This window comes from Ixodes scapularis, unplaced genomic scaffold (assembly GCF_016920785.2).
Source record: "Ixodes scapularis isolate PalLabHiFi unplaced genomic scaffold, ASM1692078v2 PGA_scaffold1__304_contigs__length_218370807, whole genome shotgun sequence".
NCBI classification, from domain to species: domain Eukaryota; kingdom Metazoa; phylum Arthropoda; class Arachnida; order Ixodida; family Ixodidae; genus Ixodes; species Ixodes scapularis.
In genome coordinates this window covers 78,004,255-78,028,089 of record NW_024609846.1, presented here as the reverse complement: position 1 = coordinate 78,028,089, position 23,835 = coordinate 78,004,255, and the positions used below count along the sequence as shown (strand labels likewise).

At 43.1% G+C, this 23,835-nt stretch overlaps 1 protein-coding gene across 1 annotated transcript in view; it reads right to left on the bottom strand.

The window, feature by feature from the left end:
• The window catches only part of LOC8030859 (cytochrome P450 2C8), a 62,145-nt gene that overhangs the window by 6,552 nt on the left and 31,758 nt on the right, over nt 1-23,835 (bottom strand). The window contains exons 2-6 of the mRNA XM_042290240.1: nt 23,177-23,397; nt 21,833-21,954; nt 13,378-13,484; nt 4,283-4,587; nt 1,123-1,238 (exon numbers count right to left, since the gene is read on the bottom strand). Coding sequence (XP_042146174.1) covers nt 1,123-1,238; nt 4,283-4,587; nt 13,378-13,484; nt 21,833-21,954; nt 23,177-23,397 — 871 coding nt within the window. The remainder of the gene's footprint in view (nt 1-1,122; nt 1,239-4,282; nt 4,588-13,377; nt 13,485-21,832; nt 21,955-23,176; nt 23,398-23,835) is intronic.

The window sequence follows — 23,835 nt, the reverse complement described above, 5'->3', positions numbered from 1 at the left end:
CTCATTCTCCCTCTCTTCCCGGCGCTGACAAACGCAAGACACCACCGGGTTTTCTTCAAAACAAACGTTCTAATACTACATAAAAGGAAAAAAAAAACTGTCAATAGTAGTTTAAAAGTATAAACTGTTAACTGCTTTCAGACGCCGCACCAGGTGGTTCTTCTCTTCGCTGAGGCAATAAGTTGTGCATTTTAAATTTAGGCAATATAAATGAGTTCATCGATTAGGGTGTTTTAGATATACCCCCTCCCCCCCCCCCCCTTTCCTGTAAAAATCAAGGCCAGGCTTTAATGTAGTCGAAGCTAGTAAAAAAAAGTAACTTCCAGGAAACCTGAGATTGGCAACGGGCTTTTCGCCAAGAAAAGTAAGAGGCTGCGCAGATTTTTCTTAAAGACTTTGGGAAGCTAAATTGCCTAGCTATGCGTATGTCTACTGCCATTATGAGGCGTCCAAGGAGTTCGTATTTAGTACACAAGCTGTATCAGTTCATCCATTTGGCTTTTTTAGTACGTAAAACAGCTCCAAGCCCGGATGCTCAATTACTGAAAACAAGCTAATTAACGATCACCGCGAAAAAAAAAAAAAAAACTTTAAGTTTAGGGACAAAACAAAAATAAGACAACACAACACCGGCTCAGAGAGACTTTTTTTTTCTTGAGGCCGTGCTGTGTTGTCCCGTTTTGTGTCCCTAATTTCCACATTTTCTTTTTTTATGATGTTTAGTTACATCGCATATAAAGCGCAAAGAGTGCGGCTGAAAAAAAAAATTGGCGCGTATCTAGAAAGCGAACACGTTTTTGAAATGAGTAAAACTTGATGCCTGTTAATGAAGCGTGTGGTGTCATGATGGGTTTCACGACTCTCTGGCTCACTATACTCTGTTCACCCTTAAGCTGAGATTGCAGCCAATGCGAAAAGCGCGACAGCACGAGGTTACTGCTTTGAAACGTTCTTCCGCAGAACGAGCGCTCGCGCTAAAAATGCACGTCTCAAAGCCTGGAGCGTGGGTCAGTTCGTGCTTGCAGCTCTGGCTGCGATCTCGGCTTAAAGGGGAACAGAATATAAACTCGTCTATAATAGCCAGCTATATCGACGCATGGGAGAAGCGTGTTTTCGGCGTACCTCGGAAGTGGGAGTTTGGGTTGTCTTGGTGTTCTGTGACCTTGTTGAGGTAGCCGTCGATGAAGTCGCGATGAAAGTTGGGATCAATCGTCTCTTGGTGTTCTTTGACACGTTCCCTATTAATAAAATAAAATAAACATGAGCGTTAAACGTCGCATTTCGGTCTGTTCCTCCCGAGGAGCATGTAGACAAAATACCATACGAAAGGGGGCAGCAGGAAACATTAGTTGCCATACGAGTGTGCGCTTAGAAGGCCATTTCTAATGACGAATGACTAAAATCTTCTGACGGGCTCGTGGGAGAGGGAGTAAAGGCGCGAATACCACTAGAGCAAAAACAATAACGCTCAACCTTTTTTTTTTTCTTTTTGCCGTGTGGGTTACACTAAGCTGATCGACTTCAAATATGTTATCAAAATTATATTTGCTTACTGTGGCACTTATTTAGTATGAAGGCGCGGTATGGTGGGTTTCTGAAACATTGAATAAAACACCTGGCTCAATCGAAATTTACTTTTAAAACCCAAATGTTTCTTAGGAATGCAGCTATACATTTCTTAAGTTAAATTTTTAAAAAAGAAGCATAAGAAAACCTTGGAGCAATTGGTAAGACTAAACCATGGTTAGGAGCACACACGAATTGTTTTCTTATTCCTCTTTCTTTTATCTAATCCAACATCCCAATGACACAACAGTGCTTTCTTTTTTTTTTACTATGACTGCAACAGGGTTTAAATTTTAACAAAAGAAATCCGCAACCTGGCAGAACTTTTAAGTTTCATGCGTTTAGGGTAAGACATTAACTTTTATGTTTCATATAAAGTGGGTTAGTTGGCCATACAGCGCTAGAATACGTCTTGCGCAATATAGCTTCAATTCAACTAGTTATTTTTTATAACCCCTTTTTTATTTAGGCGTACTGTTAGCCTGTTAAGATTTTACAGGAGTATACAAAGCATAAGAATACATTTGATAAAATAAGCAAAACACGGACACTATGGCACTACAGTTGGTAAAACAGATGTTAAAACACACCTGAATACACGAAAAATGTCCCTACACACACACACGAAACAAGAAGCAGGACAGGTGTTTTATGCTTTAAAAATCATGTCTTTTCGTTTTTGTTATTTTTATTTCTGCTGAACTGGTAGAATCTTGAAGAAAGGTTGGAAAACGTGTGTATGCAAGATACCAAATTCTATAACTTGACTTTTTCAGGTTTACATTAGACACCTATAAAAAAAATTTTATTTGAAAATAGTAACAAAAGAAAAGACGGTCGCTGAGTGCACTGCAGCCCAGTGATTAATTTCGTCATGTAAATTGATATTTCAGTCCACACAGTCAGAAGAACGTGACCTAAGAGCTCAGGAAAGTCACATTTATACCTTCTTTCTCCAGATAAAAAAAAAAGAAGAAAACTATACGAACAAAAGCAGAAGGCCCAAATTGAAAAAAAGTTACTTCAGAAGCATGTTTCTAATCAAGCATGCAATTAAGACATGCCTTAATGGCAAGGGGAAAAAAGCGAGAAAATAAAAGCTGCCCTTTTTGTTTCTAGTTGAACAAAAACTAAGCAATTCCCACCTTTCATTATTTATGTTTTCTTATGTGTCTCTTTTCTTAAAAAGCAAGGGCCTGCGATATTGATTATCTAATTCAAAGTACAGGAACGCACTTGGTATATTCCCCTTTTAGCATCACTCGTCTCATTTCTGCCTCCTGAAATAATTTCTGAAACAGCGAGTGAAACAGAATTCTTTTATTTTATTTATTCGGCAGGTGTTAACATACTTTTGTGAACGGACCACCCTGAATTTTACCATTATATCAAGCAGAGCTGTTCAAGTTGAGTTATTCAGGCTCCCAGTTGCCTCAGTGTTTCGGTGGCTATGGCAAGAGAGACAAAGTTATGTTCGAATGCAGCTTCTTATACTATACCCATAATCACGTTGTAAATATGACATGCAATCTTAAATAAGGTAAAAGTTCTAAAAGTACCACTTTATTTTTTTTATAGTTCGGGAAATCGAATAATTATGGTTCCTTGGAGAACTTGTGTCCTTATTTTGACTGCATGAGTCTAATTGATTTATTTCATGTTTTGCTGTTACACTCCGTCGTCCCCCACATAATTAATTTTATGCTTGTCACTTTATTGAACGGAACCTTATTGGTGTGGAAACCTGAAGCTGTCATTTCTAAAACAAAATAAGAACTATGGGAAAGGGGAAAAAAAGACAGGACGAACAAACATTCGTTCCACTCCAATACACTTTAGTGCTACATGTTCAATTACCGTGAGTTCAGATTGAAAGGGAGTATATCATCAAAGGGGCCATGACATAATGTTTCTACTTCTTCCTCCTTAGCTTTCCTCCTCAGCTCAAGAGCGAATTGAGATAGCACGCGGTCGTAACGCGTTTGGGCACCGGTACGATGACTTCAAGCTTCCACTGTGCTTTTTAAGCACACCGTGGAACTTGGCATTCGCAAGTGATGATAAGCCCAGTCAGGACATTCAATGGCCATGAACACGAATCGAAATATTCGTTTACGTATTGGTCGTTGTCGAGCGCATACGTTCGAGTGACACAGTGTTCGTGTCCAATGCGTGACCTGGGCTCGGCTGACGTGCTTGGTGCACCGCGGATGCATCACAGTGAAAAGGCGGAGATCTTTTGAAGGAAAGCAGGTACCCAATAGTCCGCTATATTTTCAAATGTTCATCACGAAAAGCTGACTTTTGACTTTCTACCCTCTTTCTTTTGGTCCACTAAACGATATGCGGTTAGTAAAGTCCCAATGTAAAATAAGTTATCATCGCCCGAAAATCATTTCATGTCCTCGTTAAGTATCAAAGCATGGCGAGGTCAGTTAACTCCAAGCACCTAGGTCGTCGGATCTCGTAGTTTCGTAGTACATCTCTCAATTGGTAAATAAGTGAAATTCTAATAGCGGCAACCATCAACCAAAAAGAGTAAACAATGTATGCTATTTAAATATACATACACCTTAAATTCTACGCGGCGTTTTCGGATCCTACGTGTATAACTACGATGATTACAAAAAAATCTTCGACAAAACTTTGCAAAAAACAAAAACCTGAATCTGTTTATGTTTTTGTTTGTTACTGCAAGAATCTCTGCCAGATTTACCTGATAAACGCATGCAGATCTAGCGATGCCTTTCTCAGGGCGTAGCTTCTCGTGTACGGAATCCTGGCGGCGACCTTCCGAAGCCAGTAAGGTTGGAAATCGACCGCGGAGCCGGACATTATTATCTTGAAGAGTCGCGCGAGGAGCTTGTCCAGGTACTTGCGCTTGGGGTCGTCGAAACTGTAGGTGGTCCCAAAGAGAAGGGCTGTGATGACGTTGGACGTGCTCGGTATGAGGTGTTCTCGGATTGGTACGGGTGATCCTTTAGCGTCCACAAGCCTGGCGATCAAGTATCGTAGTTCCTCCTGCAAGAACGTTTAGTGGAGGGTGTTAGATACTTTGGCAGAAACGATAAGCTCTATGAACCTAGTATCGTCGAAATCTAAAAGATATATAAAAACAATGTGATTCAAACCATGGAATTGTGGCTCTACAAAACAAAGAAGTGAATCGATCGAAATGACAGACTTTCTGCTGTTTCGGCGTCCGCGCAGCAGGATATTGTGTATATATTTTTTTATTTTTATTCAAAAAAAGGCTCACCCAAATTGTGTATTTATTTTTGTCTTCATTTTACTCTATGCGCCCCAGGACGAGATAAGCGAAGCGTTACCCAGGTGGTCGGCACATTTCAGCATTTTCCCCTTTTGTTTTAAAACAACCCACATATGGGCGAAAAATAATTATACAGTCTAGCCATTCTTGCCCCTCCAACGCCTGTTTGATTCGTCGGTATGGTGGATTTTGTTACTGATAAAAAGTCGGTCCTCGAAGATTCCCAGCTAATGTAGATATTGTTGGGAGTTCACCAACAGCACTGAGATGTGTTGGGCTGTAGAGAAACATCTCAATCGCCAAGCGTAGGGTGCGTGGAGTAGCACCGAAAGTGATATTTCTGACTCTCAACGAAATTCGGATCTATTGTCCTGCATAACCTAAACCAGCTGTGCGATACTATTATGAAAAGGGCCCTGTCATACACATAAAATTTCAACTGTCTAGTGAACCGTATTTTTTTTAACTGTCGTCCACAACCCCTGTGTAAGTCACAGAGGCAAATTTTGAATGAAAAAAAAAGTTTTCTTTAGATACTATGCACCCGGTGCGTAGACCACTTCTTGTCCATAACCAGCCCCTGTAGCGTTTTCAGAGCGTAAAAGTTTCTCACACAGCACGTCTCGAAAAATGCCAGCTTTGTTAGCGCAGAAAAATGCTTGTATTATACAGAAATAAGTATTAACGTAGTCTTCCCTTCACAAAATTTGTCCTGTCTCGTGATAAAAAAAGTATCTAAAATAGATTATAAGAAACATGTATAGTTTGCTTTAGTAGATAGTTCGCATAGCGTAATATTTTCACTTGTATATAGGTATGGTGCACAGAATACCGTACGAAAAAAAAACGTATTTCTGAGCAGCAAAAGTACTCAGTGCTGACATGGTAACCCTGGAGCCGGGGAAAAGAAGGGAAGTAGGACAAACATGGTCTACCCCAAGTTACCGTTGAATAAGTGAAACAAAGGCTAAATAATCGGGGCTCGACCTTCAGTTAACGCACCAAACTTGACAATTTTACTGGTTAAAGAAGAAAAGCGAACACCGGATGGCAATCTCTGTTTCCAAAGTGAAACGTTTATTTTTTGTTTTTGTTTTTGTTTTCCTGGGGAACATGATGGAGGGCGCGCAGAAACTCCGATCGTAGGGTTGCAAGGCTGTTTAAAACAATGATACATCGTTTACGGGGGAATGTTGCTATGACGGATGGCTGTCGCTCTTGCACAAGCGTAATGGGATTTCCCGAATATACAGAGGAACTCGTAATGGTCGACAATTTTTCTTCCTTCGAAACCATCAAAAATAGGGTCGCCAAGCCACAGATGACTAATTTTGACGAACAACCGGATTTATGCCACGCCAAAGGTTTGACGTAGTGCGAACCCACGCCAGTGCCATACATTTACCTAAATCTAGAAGATGGAAAGACATACAGTAAGTTAATGCGCCAATGTTGGTCCATGCACACCCGATAATTGGGCGCCTCAAATAAGGTTTTGGGCGTTTTAATATTTCTCGACATAAAAAAGGGTCTTATTTTACTAGTATATTTCTTTTTCTAAACTTAATGTAATTGTGTTGAGTGTGCGTGTGTTTAAACAGCCTGAACTTAGTCTGCCTCAAAGGGCGACCTGCCTCTCAGCCGTAGACAAGCAATTTAGCCAGTGCAATACAACCGCTACCCTGGGGTCTTTAACGTGCACCACGCAGAGTGATACACGACCGCACGCCGGCACGATGCTCATCCAGATCGAAACGGACAGTGGTGGTGTTGGAACCCAGAATCTCTGGGCCCGGCAGCCCGCGTATAAATCTATAGATATATATAAATATACGTATCGTGAGGTTGCTTCCGCACACAGATATATAAAGCTCGCATATTGTGAGGGCTGTATATATTTTAATTTGTGAACTGTAGTCCGCACCCGGTGCATAATCTGCACCTGGTGCTTATTCGACACGAAACTCCTCTCATAGATGGCACACCTTGAGAAATATCTGCTATCTTAGTTCACAAAACAGCCTATAATACTATACATAAATCATCATTAACATACTCTTTCAATCACAAAATCCGTCTCGTCTCGTTTCGTCATAATCAACGATATTGTAAAACAAAAACCATGCATCGTCCGCGGACGATAGCCCGGAAAATATGATATATATATATATATATATATATATATATATATATATATATATATATATATATATATATATATATATATATATATATATATATATATATATATATATACCGATGTATTTTCGCAAATTCATTATTTTTAATGCGCGTTTAAATTTTACGCTTTAAATTTGTGTACGAGACAAATGTGTTTGTATGCTGTCAATTTATTTTCCTATTTCTCACAAACCGGGGCACTCTTCTAAAATGCCTCATGTCTCAGTCGCTCGTACATATGGCGATTCGCACGCTTGCGTGGCTGGTAAAGTAGGATAATATAATTTGAACAACTCAACAAAAACTTAATGAAGATTACAACAAAAAAAAATTATCCGCAATGAAACTGACAAAGAGCTTCCCATGAAACTGATTCTTTGACGTATACAAAAGCTACGACGGATGTAAACGTGTACATTTTGATCACACCACTAAATCGGAAACTGTACTGCCATTACATCGCTGGAAAGGACTATACTCTTTTTCACCTCAACTTGTGCATCGGAGGCTCCACCTCTACAAGCCGCGCATTGGCCAGTCACCGTCGCACCACCACGAAGCGTTCCCCTGCCATTTTGAAACAAATATAAACAAAAAATGTCTACAAAGAAAAAGTTCTCTACGAGCTTTGCGATAATCGTGATAATCTAGTCATCTTCAACAGGGTTCATAATGTAGCACGTTTTGAGCCATAGTTTTCCATATGTCCAAATTTATTGGTGCGATTCCTTTTAAAATACGAATCGCACGCAGTCGCTGCGGAGGTGACTGAGGCCGCAGTGACTGCGTTCGTTTGTTCACGGAACAGCGAGTCGTTCACAAACGGAATTGCTTTGTTAATAAATGCAGCACTCCCGACTTGCCTAACATCTTCTCTCAAATAAAACAACTGTACCGTCAAACTGTCCACTTAAACGGCGCAAGACTTGCAGCTTGAGTGTCTATTTCTCTATTTCTTTTGCGCCACGTCATAGTAGTGTTGAATTTACGAACGCGTCCAGTTAACTTGGTGACGTCGCGTTGTTGTTTGTATTCGGGGAATCGAATGCTCGACGTGCTCGACTCGATTGCGTTCTTCTGCATGTTCGGCTTTCTTTTACTGCTTTATCGTTCTGTTTTATTATTCTGTTGAGATGCCGGCCTGTGCAGTTCTAAATCTATAGCACAGACGTCCGCTCCTCCGTGAGCGACCGCTACGAATACGCACGCCCACTGATCTCCATTTTAGTAGGCTGGATCGGGGGTCGGGAGCCCGTCGGTGTCGCCACCGGCGGCCATTGCTTGACACCAGGCAATACACGCGAGTCTATGGGAGAAACGCACAAAAGTAAGCATATTGAAGCATGTACGCTGTGCTCGGAGTCGAGTATTTTATTGTGCGCTGCGATCCTTATGTCGGGTGTTTGGAGATCGAATCGGTATTTGTCAAACGTCCGGTCGCCGAATAAAAAAATCAAACGTACCGGAGCACCTACGGCTGAGCAGGCAAGCTTGCTCTCGTAGTGGAGTAAACAAAGGAACTTGCCTTCAATAAGACCGTCCTCGGGGAAGCCCAGAAGTTGATGAATGACAAAGAAGTTCCATCTCGACAGCGGCTTTCCGGGAGTGAGCAAATTCCGCGTTACAAAGCCTTGGAGCTTGTCGTCTGCTTAACCCAACTCAACGAAACCGCCACCGACTCTCCGCGGTAACTCTAGGTAACTCGCATCATTGAGCTGCACTACTGCGGAGTCACTCTCAACCACAAAATATTTATTTATTAGAATTGAGAGGGCTGTCAGATTTAATGTTTGTAAGTAATCTATTTGACGGGCTTATCAAAAAGCATCCAAAAAGTTTCAGTGCCGAGAACAGTTTAGAAACAGGGGAAAACGGCACTTTTTCTCGTTCTTCCCATAGAGTCCCATGCATTGGCTGGTGTCAATCAATGGCCGCCGGTGGCGACACTCGGCCCCAGCTGCCGAGGTCGCGATCAGCGATCCAGCCTACTACAATAGAGATCAGTGCGCACGCCACAAACCTGCTTGCAACCCGCTGGCTGAATCAACTGCCAACATGCACTCTGACTCCTCGCAGTGGGAGTGCCGGGTGAGGACACCCGGCACTCTGGTTGGTTGGCGCACCGATACAATTCTCTTCGAGGAGAATTCGCCGGTCCACAAGTTGAGGTGAAAAAAGAGTTTAGTACGAGAACGCCCATGTTGTGCACAAAATAAGAAGTGTAGCGAAGGGTCGCACACCACTCGCGCGAAGAGGACCGGGGGGGGGGGGGGGGGGGGGGGGGGGGGAAGGGTATTTTATCGTGATTTTGAACAGCCTAGACTGTACCTGATTCATTCCTAACTACAGGCGCAGTAGTGAGACTTGAACATTTACCATGAACGTGTTGAATCACCAGAGAAATGTAGTGCGATTGACATTTTTCTGAAAATTCGGGTTGAATACATTCGCCCGGGACACGAAATCGGCGATCTTTGTTTTATCTATCATGTTCTTGAATTTCTAACGCCAAATAAAGAGCATAGTGAAATCTGAGTACAGTGAGGCACCGACGTTGGCTTCGAAATGCGCTTTTGAAACCGATGCACGCATGAGTTGAATACGCGAAAAGCGTTGGTGTTTCAATGAGGTTAAAAAAAGTTAAGCTTTATTAATACAGACATCTTAACTCTGGGGAATGTGGCAGGAGGGACAACCGCAAACACAAATATCTAAGAATACCAGTACTATCCCATCAATGGGGTTAATTACAAAATAAAAAATATATCTTTTTTTTTTCTGAAACGTTCTATTGCAATCACAAATTTCGACGAACAGATTGCTAGATTGATTGTACTAACTTAAGGTAGTCAGCGATTGCTTAATTAAGCGCTAACAGCTATCTTTTTCCTAGTGAAGTACTTAGGTTTCTTTGTGGTGAAGAACGCCATTATTCCAGTTGGCAATATCTTTTTTTTTAAATCACTGAAACACATGGTTGGTTCTCAGCGCTTGTTTGATTTCACCTATTTTGTTATCAGCACACTGTCCGCCGTCTCCACATAGCAGTGCTGAGAAAATCGCGCAGTCTGCAGTCATGGACAAAATAAACTAGAACACGGTAACACTCTTTGTCGTTTACGTTGACGAATTTCGGAAGTAGAAACAAATAACCAACGGACCTCACCAAGATAGGTAAGTAGCTGTTTGGCGACCAGGCCTGCGTGTTCTCTCCTCGTTGGTTTGTGGCGTCTCAGAGAAATAGAGCTTAGGAACAAACCGTATCTGACGTGTTTGTGAACTGTTGAGTGCTAGCCTATAATTGGTGAAAGCGATGAGTGCAAGCGAGCATCAGTGAATAAAATAGGCCCAGGTGAGTTTCCAGATGTATAACATGTTCCCAAATTTGGATATACAAAACCAACCTCTACTAACGCCACGTCGTAAAAACAAAAAAGAGGTTAGGGCTTATCGTGTATGTTCTAATTTACCTCGTTCACATCTGTGTCTCCTCGGCTGAGATCCCGTCGGTTGTATATGTTTACACTCTAAAGAACATTCTGAATCAACAATCAGAACAACTTCGAGAGACTTCTCCATTGGTAAATTAACGACTAGATTGGAATCAACAACTAAAACTAATATTGGCAATATCATATTTTTACCTTCTGTGTATCCGAGAGCTGACCCATCATTTTTGTCTATGCGGAACGCAAGTTCGTGTGTTTGTTGCGCAGAAGTATCGGCGACGACAGAACGACGCCGAGCCTCGATTGGCTTTGATTGAAAGGGTAGCGGGGAGACCTCAACGCCAGATGTTTTGAGGTCTACCTACTATTTTATTTTATTTTAATCAGCCAATGATAGCTCAAAGTTTTGACACCATCGCAATTCCTGTGCAAGAGGGAAAAGAACTTGCGCTCCTCATTGGCCAATGGAACACGCTGTAATCTATGCATAGAAGCTGTCGTCTGAAAAATGATCAGGCACCCCTGATGTGACCACAGCCCGGCATTTTTCAACTCTGTGGTCCGAAAAGATGTGTGTTCTCCAGAGTTTGTCTCAGTGGGTGTAAACTTGAGACATTTATGTGCAATCAGCGTCCTGATTCTTACATAGTATCTTGATATTCTACCAGAAACAGTGAAACCCCTCGTTCTTCAAAAACGCATGATCTTCCGCTTGAAGGCCTGAACTGTCATGACGGTTTCAACGTCAAGTGAAAACCCTTCAGCTCGACGGTAAGATACTGTTTCTTAGTTGACTGGCACGGCTTTTTTTAAAACCGCCAGCTAAGCGATTTTTAATATTTCGACTGAAATACTCGTACCAGTTCTCCCCTCTGAAAACGTAAGGGGAGTAACATGTGTAGCAGCGCTTCTTTCATTGCTTCTATTCTCCGCGGACGCATTTTACGCAGGCCGGAAACGAGATGAGGTAATTGACAGCGCTCGTAGATTGCTTTACCGTTCAGATAGAAAACAAAGTCGACATGCGTACACTTTGGGCTTCGTTCGGTGTCACACACGTGGACGAACAGGTGGAGGTTTATTTTTATATGATTTTATTTTCCAGCGCAGACGTCAGGTGGCTTGAGCCAGACTCTCTGCGTGCCGCCTATTCGGTTGAGAACCGTGGTAAGCGTGCTAAAGAGGTCAATGCGTGGCACTAGGTTTTGTCGTGAAACACGGGGGAGCATGAGTAGGCGTTTCTTATTCTTACACAATCCCCGAGGCTCGCGGCATCAACAGAGCACTGTGAACACAGGCGTTTTAGAATGTGCCTTTTAATGCGTGCAATGCATTTAAACAGAACCCCCTGCCCTCAGAATTTTCATTTAACGTAATAAACAAAAATAGTATGACCGAACTTACGAGGTCAACAGGACACGTTGGTTGTGCTAGTATCATTTGGTTCTCTTTTTGTTTTGTTTTTGCGAAATTTTTTTAAAGATTAACCCCAACCAACTAGCCCAATTTGCCTTCTGTAACGCTGCTACACGTCAGCCAGTACATCGTCGTGTGACTTCACGTGACGTCACAGTAACACGTGACACCAGGACTTGACGCCGTAACGTCGGGTCACGTGATGTCAATTTCGCCGGTAAAGTTGGTGAAAATACTAATTGACGAGGGGTTATTCACCCCCCGCAACGACTGCTTAATAATCTTTAACAAATTTAAACGATCGCTCGTTAACTACCGCGTTCCACAAATTAAAAAAAAATATATATTAAATTTTTTTTTTTTTGCGATACGGAAGAAGTTTTGTGTTCTTTCCTAGATGATGAAAACAAGTGTGTACTGCGAAGTACAAAAAGGAGCGCTGCTATGAGTCAAAGCTACGGAATAAATTGGTCATGAAACACAAAAAGAGGTGTAACTGCTGGGCTATACGGCTCGCTTAAGGTTCTTAATATGAAAAGCTACATCACTTAGTGTGTGCGAACTGTCTTCTTTTTTTTTTTATTCATTTCAGGAACATATTGCGGATATATGTTTTATTACCTGTCGTGTAGCACATCGACGTCCACGTAGTGGATGCGCCGAGAGTGTGGTTTCAGAGCATGGCAGAGGAATTATCTCGTGTCTGAAGGATTGTTTGGTTCGGCACGCGAGGTACAGCCGCGCGCCATACCAAAACCACAAATATTTCTTAACTTGCAAAGATTAATGCACTTTTTTTACCTTACACCATACAAAAAAAAAGAAGCGAAAGCGAAAAACTACGTTATTGGTTTTTAAGAAAAACAAAACAAAACACCGTATTCTGAACTACGTATCAGGTGATGTCTTCTCATCGTATATATGAACCATTGGCAGCGCTTCAAATCTAAGTTTCTCTTCTGCAAAACGCTGACATGCAGCACATGTTTGAGAATCATACCTATACAAACAACCGCCAAAAATATATTTTTTTTTTCTCGAAGAAAGGAACTACGCATCGCGGAACGCCCAGCTCCACCCCATATGAAGCGCTACCAATTCAGGCTAGAGGCCATGGCTTCAAAGCTTGCGGCTATCTATATTAAAATTTATAAAACAGGCTTCGGAATTTTTAGTAAAAAAATGGCGGTCGGCAAAGCCAACGAATGCACGAAGATGAGTGTCGTCGGCTACCGAAAGGAGGCTTTATTATTCATGAAAACAATATCAGAGATTGCTTATAACCTTCGGATCAGATAACTGTAAAATTTCTTTTTCTTCTTTCTTTTTTTCTTCTGCGGGCTACGATATCGCGAGCTAAACATACATTCACGATCTTATTGACGTCAGTGCAACACGCTTTCAATCGCTGGTCAAATCGATTATACCAGACTGTCGCTAGTATCCGTCAATGTCTAATGTTATCCAGCCGCCATTCCATTTTGTGCGTCTTACCTTAATATGCTCCTCCATCGATTTCTTTCCGAAGCCCAGATCCTTGAGTACTCGAAGACAGAACCGTCTGTTCTCCACCCAAGCAGGACCGCTGAGGGTCGTCATGCCTGGAATCAGGGTCGCATTAAGGTAAGCGCTAAGGGGGCTGCAGCTCTGGGCCCCAGGCTGTCAGGGGGCCCCGTGCTGATTCCTGGAAATTTGAAAATTGTTAGTTGTTTTCGATTCAAGACAGCTGAGACAGAGAGCAGAAGAAACACTCGGTATAGGGCCTCTGGTGCAATCACCTTCTCGTTCCTTTTTTTTTTTTTTGTTTTAACTAGGAAACTAGGATGCCATAAAATTCCCGACTCTAGACAAGCTGGCGCTTGTAAACTCGTTGTACAAGTGCGCCACAGCAACAAAACGTAACACGGCCTCCCGTGCCCCTTGTTAGATGGGGTCTTTTCTAATTGAAGCTCGATATGCATAAGGACGGTCATGAGCTCTCTTTTATGCTGGGACCCCCTTGGCGTATCCTACGGATAATGGTGGCCGGAAGTTAAGCAAGCGTTCCAAAAGGCAACTCGAGCAACACAGATGGGTCACACATGTTGTTTTAAACTTTTTAGCGAAACTTCAAAAGGAGTTTATTCCAGAACGACAAGTTAAGAACAAACAGAAAGGTGCCCGTTAACCTTCCCGACACAGTCTCCATAAGCACCAACAAACAGGCGTTTCAAGCAGCAGGCCTCTTTAGACGCCCCTCAACACTTTTCGATGGGCACTCACTAAAAGCAAGAGCTCTAGAGTCGATGTCTTGCCTGCAGTGCAACTGGGCACTTATCCTTCCACCAATTGATACGAATACTGCAAAGGGCTCATCAACCTCTGAGGTATGGCTTCTTGTTTTTAACTTTGTGTCAAACCTCAAAATGGCCGCGGAGGTCCAAATTACTGCACCTAAAAGGATTACTACTAAATATGTTCGAAACATTTTCCACATTTAAAAAAGAGAGCGTGTAGATACAAAAACTCGGAAATATCTTCTCAATCTTCATGAAACTTTCTTGTACATGTAAAAATGCTCAAACGACAGTGATCGATATATTAGATTCGAACGCAGTTCCTCCCATGGTTGAAATGTTAAAGTCTGTGTTTGTGAAACGAGGGTTCAGTTATTAGAAGAGCGATTGCGAAATAGCTTGATCACATAAGGACTGCTGCAACCAACAAAATTTCTTTCTTGCCTATGTCTCTTCCTTCACTGTTCACATCGGTAATTAATTAACAGAGAGCTAGTTAGAAGTTAATAATTGGGAACAATTACAAGAACTGCTCTAGATTTCCGTCGCAGTTGTCGAGTCGCGAGGCAGGCCGTTTCGAGGAAGTGAAGTTTTGTTTTCTTGTAATGGTAATTTTGCAGATATCCCCCTTTCGGTTGCTGCATAACTCTATTCATGAGTAACAGTACCACAAGACATGTTAGCGAGAGGGTTACCTGTGCTGCAAGTCGGTACCATAATAAATCTGTGTGAGCTGGCCCGGAAATGTACTCTTCAAATTTAGCCGCAATTCTAGTCAAAGAACTCCATGAACGGAGTCAACATTTTCGACGGAAGGAATTTAGTTTTCTTTGTGAAGCTGCTGGATGTGAACGGAAATACTTAATATTTTTGGCAGTGCTTATTTGATTTCAAGCTTTTGGCTCAATATTCCCATATTGTAATATGTTGGAGCGGTTGATTCTTTGCGAAGCAGTTTCTAATCAACCGTCGCATCTGCCTCACTGCCAGCAAGAAAAACTTGAATTCCATTGAATCTACGGATTTAAAAAAAGGCTCGACAATAATCCTAAGACGAAACATATCTAGATTTCACAATCAGCCAAACCAAAATACGTAGTTTCGTCGTGATCGTTACCTCCCCCAGCACCACCGTCATCATCATCATCACCACCACCTCCGTGGTTATTATTATTAACATCGGTAAGGGCCTCGTAACCGCCTTATTTCAGGTCCCCCAAGTGCTTTTATCCCGTACTGCCTGGAATCAAGCGCTCGTTGAATATCGAAACACTACATACATATAGGTTTTGTTCCTTTTAAATCAGTCTGGATTTTCGTGAAGTTCTTCCTCGTGAAAAGGGTGCTATCAACATTCATTTTTTTTCTGAACACTGAGCAAACTATTTAAAGAACCTGTGCCGAGAGTCAACATTGAGCAGAGATTATAGGGCGCGGAAGTTAGTCAGCTCTTTGCAGGCGTCGTCCGTTCGTTTACACCCCAAACGCACCACGTGATTTTGTAACCCCCCCGGCCGACCTCAAGCAATGACGGCGCGAGCTTTCATGCGTCATCATCGCGCGTCCCCCGCGCGTTCTCTGTTGTTCTTTGATTGGCGTGATCCTCCTTGCGTTCCGATGCGCCGAAGACGCTTTGTTTTGTTTTTTTTTCTTTACAGGAGCGCGGAGCGTGGGGAGTGCCGAGCAGATTGTTATCACTCGACAGCCAACGAACTTGCAGCATTGCGCGATAGGGAAACCGAAGAACGGATCCCGAAGGAAGAATTGTGGACGCAATGAGCCCTGAATTTCTTTTTTTTTTTTATTTGTTAGCGACAACAAAATGAAACATCCTCGCAATACGCTTACCAAATGTTAATTCTTCGTCATATATACATACGCCAGCTGTCAGTGCCGAAATTATTCTCAGAAGTTCTTGAAGTCACTAAGTTTTTAAAACACAGATTTACTTTTGCTTTTACTTTATTTTTGTAAAAAATTAAATTCAGGGGTTTACTGGGTTTAGGAAAGAGCCTAAACTTCGGGGTCTATCAAACGCCAAATGTACTTTTTATGAAATAATGAAAGGGAGTGTCTACGCGCGGGGATGTAGCCACGTCGGGAGGAGATAAGGCTCCATCCACGCACTACGTCACTTCCGGCGTACTACGCCACTTCCTGCGTGGACAGAGGCAGTTCTTCTCCCGTCTTCTTTCCGTCCACGCAGCAGCAATCAACCTACGGTCTTGCCTCCCATTGTTTTTTGTCATGTGCTCGGCGGCCATCGCTCCTTGCGTTCCTGCCGTGCCGGACTGCTGTTTCTGCCTGGTCATCCGCAAGCGGGTTTGACTTTCCCAGAAGCGTTTTTTTTTTCTTGTTTTCTTGGTCAAGGAGTTTGACCCTTAATGTATCAGCATGGTCGCGCTTCTGATATGCATCGAGGTTTGGTTGCCGGGGTTTCGATGGTGAAATACTTGTCCCAGTATTTCCCATCGAATGACCGGGTAGCTGTCGAAGTGCGGGTGTTTAGTGACATTAGGATCGAGGCTTTGTTTTCCAAGGTGTCTGACACCCTGCTCGATTTGGGCACAAACATGCACCAGCGTTTGTGCTAGCGCGTAGGTTGATAAATACCGTCGGCTGGCCGCTCAGATCAATTGGAACGCAGTCCGACGATGCAGATCGGCTTTTATTCCATCCTTCCGAGGCGGAAGAACAGGTTTTCTTTGTTGGAGTGTCAGCGTAGTAAGAGTTCCGAGATCCAGGCGTTGAATGATCGGCACATATACGTGAACTGGCTCCTGCAGGAGTTCTTGCGCAAGGAGGGCTTCGCGTTCATCGATGATCTCGCAGACGAGTGGCATCTGTGCATCGGCTACTGTTTTACTTGTCATGGGATAAACAGTTTCTGGAATCTTTAACCCATTTTTATCGATTGAATGTTCTCAGTATGTTTGTTATTACTGGGACTAATGCATGTTTTTTCTTCTCTCACAATTTTCGTGAGATTGCGAGCGTGCGCGCAAGTCAAGAACGTACGGAGCGGTGGGCTCGCACTTGTCCCCTTCGATGCACATAAGCTCACTCTAAAACGCCTCAAAGCAAGCCAACACCACACACGACGAAGCCTCACCAGCCTCACCGCCTCGCCTCCTTCAGCGATGTACACATGGGCTAAGGCCCTGCGGGCCTTACTTAGCCCATGTGTGCGTGTGCGCGCGGGCACCCGCACGCACCCGCACGCCGCTCACACGTGTGTGTGACTCCTGGACAACATAACTCTAAAGATATCTATTGATACTATTTTTATGACGTATGATATTTGCTATTAGTCTTAGAAAACAGTAAAAAATTTATGTTGTCTAAAAATTTGTAAGGTCACCTGACATATTAACTTTAAAAACAACAATAAAATGTAGCCTCTTTATTTTATATTCTATATTTACTTATAAGAAAGCATATTATGTAGGTAAAAACCAGTTATGTCCTTATATTACAAGTCACGTACGTTACCTTTTGCGTGGATGGAGCCTTATCTCCTCCCGACTTGGCTACGTCCCCCTGCGTGGATGTAGCCTCGGCCAAAATAAAATAATCGAGCCTTTTTTTCAATTTCCTTCCTTTTAATCGTTCTATTTAAGGCAGAATCAGGGAGAAATTTGTTGTCTAGATGAAGAGGCGCGATTCAGAAATTTGCATGAAGTTTCCACGGGAGGAAACGGTATGGGACAGTCGCCGCTGCCCTATCGCAGCAGGTGTTGACGGCATAGAAAAATATTTTCTTTTTTTCAATTTTCTAATGCACGCTTAACTGTCACACTGCATTGCTTGACATCCGGCAGCGCGGTCAGACGTGTGTCATTAATATCTTGGGCCAGCGTAGAATTGTAAAGCCACGGGATTTAGAGGCGCCATATTTTTCAATATCCTGGCGTAAACGGGAATTCTGCGTGACATCCTGCGGCACTGAGGGCCGATATCTCCAAAATACATATATCTTCTCTCTCTGTCCGGAATGTGTTCCACTGTGTTTTAGCCAGCAGGTGTTCATGCGATATCACTCATCTTTCCGGCGCAGGTACAGGGCGCGATACATTTAGCACAAACGTAAATTGGCAGTCTATTTCGAAGTCCTTATACACAGCTGGAAGCTTGTTAAAAAAGGACCGGTGCTGAGTAAACTGCTCTATTTAAACACCGACCTAAAAAGTAAAAAAAAAAAAAAAAAAAAGTGTGCGACAGTTTTTTGTGGTAAACTGGGGAAAAGCACCAATGCTGCTTTTGAGTTAACTGTCTCGCGTTGAGTGGGAGCCGTCTTTCGGGATGCTTCTTTTGTGACTGCCTCAATTCGGGTTTTCGCTAAGTTTGGTTTCCCTGCAATTACGTTTCTGTGCAAATACGTTCTCTGCAATCACGCTTTTTTTCTTTTATATTTCTTGTGTGGTAATCTCGGAGTTCAAATGTGAATCCTTTGTTTAGGACGAAACCAGTGTTGACACGCAACTGTTCTCTTATTTTTAGGTGAAAATAGCTTTCATAACAATTGAGAGAGAGAGAAAAAAAATATCGCTGTTAGTAGAAAACAAGTAATTTCTCGTCGAAAATACAGCATATGTACGCCAGCATGTCCTTTTTCCCACGTTCGTAAGGCTTAAGAGCTGGTGGGCGAAAATAAAATGCCTACAGTAAAGCCTTGTCTGTTGTTGTTGCTGTTGTTGGAGGGGGCGAGAATTAGAAGGACGCATTTTTCCGTGCTTCTTCTTAAATACTGAATTATTGGAACTACATTTAAAATATACGAAATATATTTTTGTTGTTGTTGAATACTAAAGCCGAAGAGCCGTGGTTGCATAACTATAAATTCAAGAGGGCACGATAGAACGTTTTTGAAAACCCCGGGGCCGGTTTGCTCATCTTGCGGCTGCGGACGCGGCCGCGGCCAGGAGGGATTTTGACGTCACGTGACCAGCTCCATGGGGACAAGGAAGTACCTAGCGTCCCTGCCTAATGGCGGAGAGATCCGCATCGCTTCAAGCACAAAAGCCTAATTTCGCTCGCAGAAACTGATTGGAGGGACTTTCAACTGGAATCTAATTGACCGCCCCTTTATACTGTAGGAGCGGCAGGTAAAGTTACGGCCAGGGAGGGCAAATAGGAGCCAAAATAAAGAAAAAAACACACGAGATAAAAGCGGTAGCGGTATTTTTATATACCTCCGCCGGCGCCGCGCCTCGCGCCTTCTGTTGTGGTCGAGAGGTTAAAGCGCCGGTACTTGGCGCCACGGCGTGAAAGTTCCGGGTTCAAATCGCGCTAAGGACTTCTTTTTTTTTTTTTTTTTTTGTATTTTGCGCGTGTCTTACTTTTGAACTGTGATCCTCTTTTGGAAATCATCCACTTGCACTACTGCGCCTTATACGCTTTTACTGTTAGTCCAATCGAAACACCGGGAAGAAGAAAAAAAAAGATCACGCAAGTTAACGCGCTAATGCAATCATTTCGTAATGTTCATTAAAAGGAAACCAAGCTAACAGCATCAGTATGGCTTTCACAAGCGGAGCCGAAACAAGCATCCTTTCCCCAGCGTTTACATTTTTATCTGTTTTCAAATAACGCTCTTGCTACGATTCCTTTCAATAACAAGAGACGCCTATTTAGGACTAATAAAAAATGCAGTTATAGCAATTAAAAAAAATAATAAAACAAGCAAAAAAATAAAAAAAAGACTAGCAGCTGTGGATACATTGATTGAGCGAAATCCTACAGGCAAGGCAGCAGGTCAAACGTCTGAGAAAGTAGTAAAACTGAATTAAAAGAGATCATACTTTTACTTGCATGGAATGAGATAAAAAGTACATTTATACTCTTTACATTTTGTTGTGGCAATCGTTTTGTAATATTAACACATTACTTGTTGAATTTTAGTAGAATAGCAGACGATCACGACCAAATGCAAAAATGAATCAGGCATCGACCTTCGCAAACCCTCTCTCTCATGCTGTCATGCATGTGGCATGCACGAGGCAGCGGATTCAGCGCGCGCCGTCGCCGACGGGTTATCGGGCTTTGTGATTATTATATTTTTGTTACCCGTGGTGTGCGCTGATTGGTGCGACGAGAAAAAGACGAAGTGACGACGAACGGACTGAGGCTGGAGACGGTGCACGAGGAGAAAAAAGGAACGCGGTGGGCTGGAGCTGGTGCAAGCACGACTTCGAACCGGAATAAAACGCTTTCCCCCCAAAAGGCTGGCTCCCTGCCTTCCCGGGTCCCACGGCGCCCAAACCACAAGCCGTGACTCATGCAAACACCTAAACTGACTTTGGATCAACAAATGGAATTAAGTATAATTAATTCCCTTTCTTGATCCAAAGTCATTTTAGGTGTTTGCATTAGAGAGAGGGTTTGCGATGGTCGATGCCTGATTCTTTTTTGCATTTGGTCGTGATCGTCTGCTAGCCTAACTAAAATTCAACAAGTAATGTGTTAATATTACAAAACGATTGCCACAACAGAATGTAAAGAGTATAAATATACTTTTTATCACATTCCATGCAAGTAAAAGTATGATCTCTTTTAGTTCAGTTTTACTACTTTCTCAGACGTTTGACCTGCTGCCTTGCCTGTAGGATTTCGCTCAATCAATGATCCACAGCTGCTAGTCTTTTTTTTTTGCTTGTTTTTTTTATTTTTTTTAATTGCTACAACTGCAGTTTTTATTAGTCCTAAATAGGCGTCTCTTGTTATTGAAAGGAATCGTAGCAAGAGCGTTATTTGAAAACAGATAAAATTGTAAACGCTGGGGAAAGGATGCTTGTTTCGGCTCCGCTTGTGTGAAAGCCATACTGATGCTGTTAGCTTGGTTTCCTTTTAATGAACATTACGAAATGATTGCATTAGCGCGTTAACTTGCGTTGATCTTTTTTTTCTTCTTCCCGGTGTTTCGATTGAACAGGTGGGACTAACAGTAAAAGCGTCTAAGGCGCAGTAGTGCAAGTGGATGATTTCCAAAAAAGGATCACAGTTCAAAAGTAAGACACGCGCAAAATACAAAAAAAAAAATAAGTTTCTAGCGCGATTTGAACCCGGAACTTTCACGCCGCGACGACAAGTACCGGCGCTTTAACCTCTCGACCACAACAGAAAGCGCGAGGCGCGGCGCCGGCGGAGGTGTATAAAAATACTGCTACCGCTTTTATCTCGTGTGGTTTTTTCTTTATTTTGGCTCCTATTTGCCCTCCCTGGCCGTAACTTTACCTGCCTCTCCTACAGTATAAAGGGGCGGTCAATTAGATTCCAGTTGAAAGTCCCTCCAATCAGTTTCTGCGAGCGAAATTAGGCTTTTGTGCTTGAAGCGATGCGGATCTCTCCGCCATTAGGCAGGGACGCTAGGTACTTCCTTGTCCCCATGGAGCTGGTCACGTGACGTAAAAATCCCTCGTGGCCGCGGCCGCGTCCGCAGCCGCAAGATGAGCAAACCGGCCCAGGGAGCAAAATTGGCGCCGGCGGTCACCGTTTCTTGGACACAAATCGTAGGATTTGATCCGAGTCCACTTCGAACGAGTGTCTATCACGTGACCAGAGTACGTGCCCAAGTAATGGCGAACCCGGATAGTCGGCCCAGCAGCTAGTAAATGGCGCGCACTTTCGGAAAGGGCGTTTTGCATAAACGAGAACGTAGGGCACTGCTGACGTACCCATAGTCACTCCCTCGAAAATGGACCGCTGGGAACGGATCAAGGTCGCTTCCATAGAAAGGTATTTCTTTATCGAGGCGAAGTCGTTCAGCACGACCACGTTAACTTTGCCAATGCAGAACCTGTAAGTTGGAGAATGTCGTATAGTTAGGGCTGGGTAATTGATCGATTAACAAACTGGTTAATCGAATAATGCTTTAATCACAATTAAATGTTTTTTTTCTTTTGCCGGTTGATAGGTTAACTTTCTACGAACCAAAATAAAGTAAAAAGTGAATGCTTTTACAACGCAGACGTGGACAAGTACAGCTGTTTGAAGGACATGTTCTTGGTAAATTGTTCACCCTAAGTAAACTGCGGGGCGAGCTTTGTAACTCCATACAAGTGCAGAAGGTTGCACGTGTCCCGACCACTTCACAGTTAGTGCGAGTATCCGTTTAGCGCAGCAGAGATTATTGTGAACAATCCAAGGAGGTGGCCGCTCGCCGGAGAATACCAACCGAACCTCTTTGCCTCGTGCAACTGAAGTAATAATCTTTGAGTGTGAGTGTCTTTGAATTGTTCTCAACTACACATCGAGGCCGATTCATAATCAAAATTGTATATTGCCGCCGCGTGCATGATCGAGAAGATAGTTATTCTGTTCATCTAGAAGATTGGTATAGTCTTACCCCGAGCGTAAACAATAAGGAGGCCAGAATGACCTTGCCTAGTCAGTCTCGCCCAAGCTCTTCTCTGAACATTCTTGGTGGAATACTCGAGATGACGAGCATAGTCGATAAACAGCCGAGCGCCGTATCGCCGATTCATTAACCGATTCTCTCGCGATAGCCAGCTGTTACGCCGACGCGCCGTCGCTAGCTGCTGCCACCGCCGACGCTCGCTAGTGCTTTCTTGACGTGTGTCTGTTTTTCATTACTGGCAAAAGTTCGCCCCCATTAAATCTTTAGTTCATTCCGTTTTCTCCTGCCTCATTGTCTGTCATTTGTGGCTATATTGCGCCTATTATCACATATTCAGCAGACGCAAAACAATGTAATTTTGAGCTTTTTAAAAAAAAAACATATGCATGGAAATGAACGAAACCAATTACTTAATTAATTCATTAAGGATGGCGATTAATTAAGTTAATATTTTAAATCGATGTCCAGCCCTATTTTATGGCTAATATTGAACATAAGTGTAATCCTTATGTCTCAACACTGAGTGTATTGATGCTCTAATCTTATTACCAAACTTATCGCAAGGAAAATCGCAAATTACCCTACGCGGGATAACAAATATTTAGGATTAATGTGGCCTTCAATATAAGCTAACTGCCTTTCAACATACTAATTCGCTCACCTGAAAATGGGTCCGTACTTCTGGGCCCACTCGGTGCATTTCCGGTAGTGGAAGTCGTAGCTGCTCACCGTCACGTTCCCCAATAGTGGAAGGCCTCGGGGTCCCGGAGGCAGCTTCACCTTGCTGGGTCTGCCGCCTTCGTGTTGGTACCAGAAAAGTAGCAGGAAGGACGCCAGGGCCGTGACTCCAGTCGCGTACAGCAGTGCCGTATATTCCGCAGTCTTCAAAGAGAACCGAGGCAGAGAGGAGAGATTTGAAAATATTCTAAAAGTAGAAATTTCCGGCTGACCCCAATACCACCTATACTCCGTTTCACCTTACGTCCAGGCGCAACGGATGCTACGAGCCAGCGGAGCCAATCCAAGGCCGTGGGAGCGTCACGTGACCTTGGAGGGTGGCACAGCGACGCGCCGAAAGCGTATCATCGACTACGTTCACAGAGCGGGATTGGTTAGGATAGCGTTGAGCGTCCGCTTCGTGTGGACGTAAGGTGAAACGGAGTATTGTAGAGAAGACCTGCGCATGATATTATCGTTGGAAGATCCTCGAGCCGTTCCAAGCGGCAGACAAGCTGAAGCTCGACGAGAATCGACGCAAGGAGGCAGACGCGTCGTTCTTGGTGTCGCCGTGGCTTTAATGCAACATTTTCCAAATGCCCA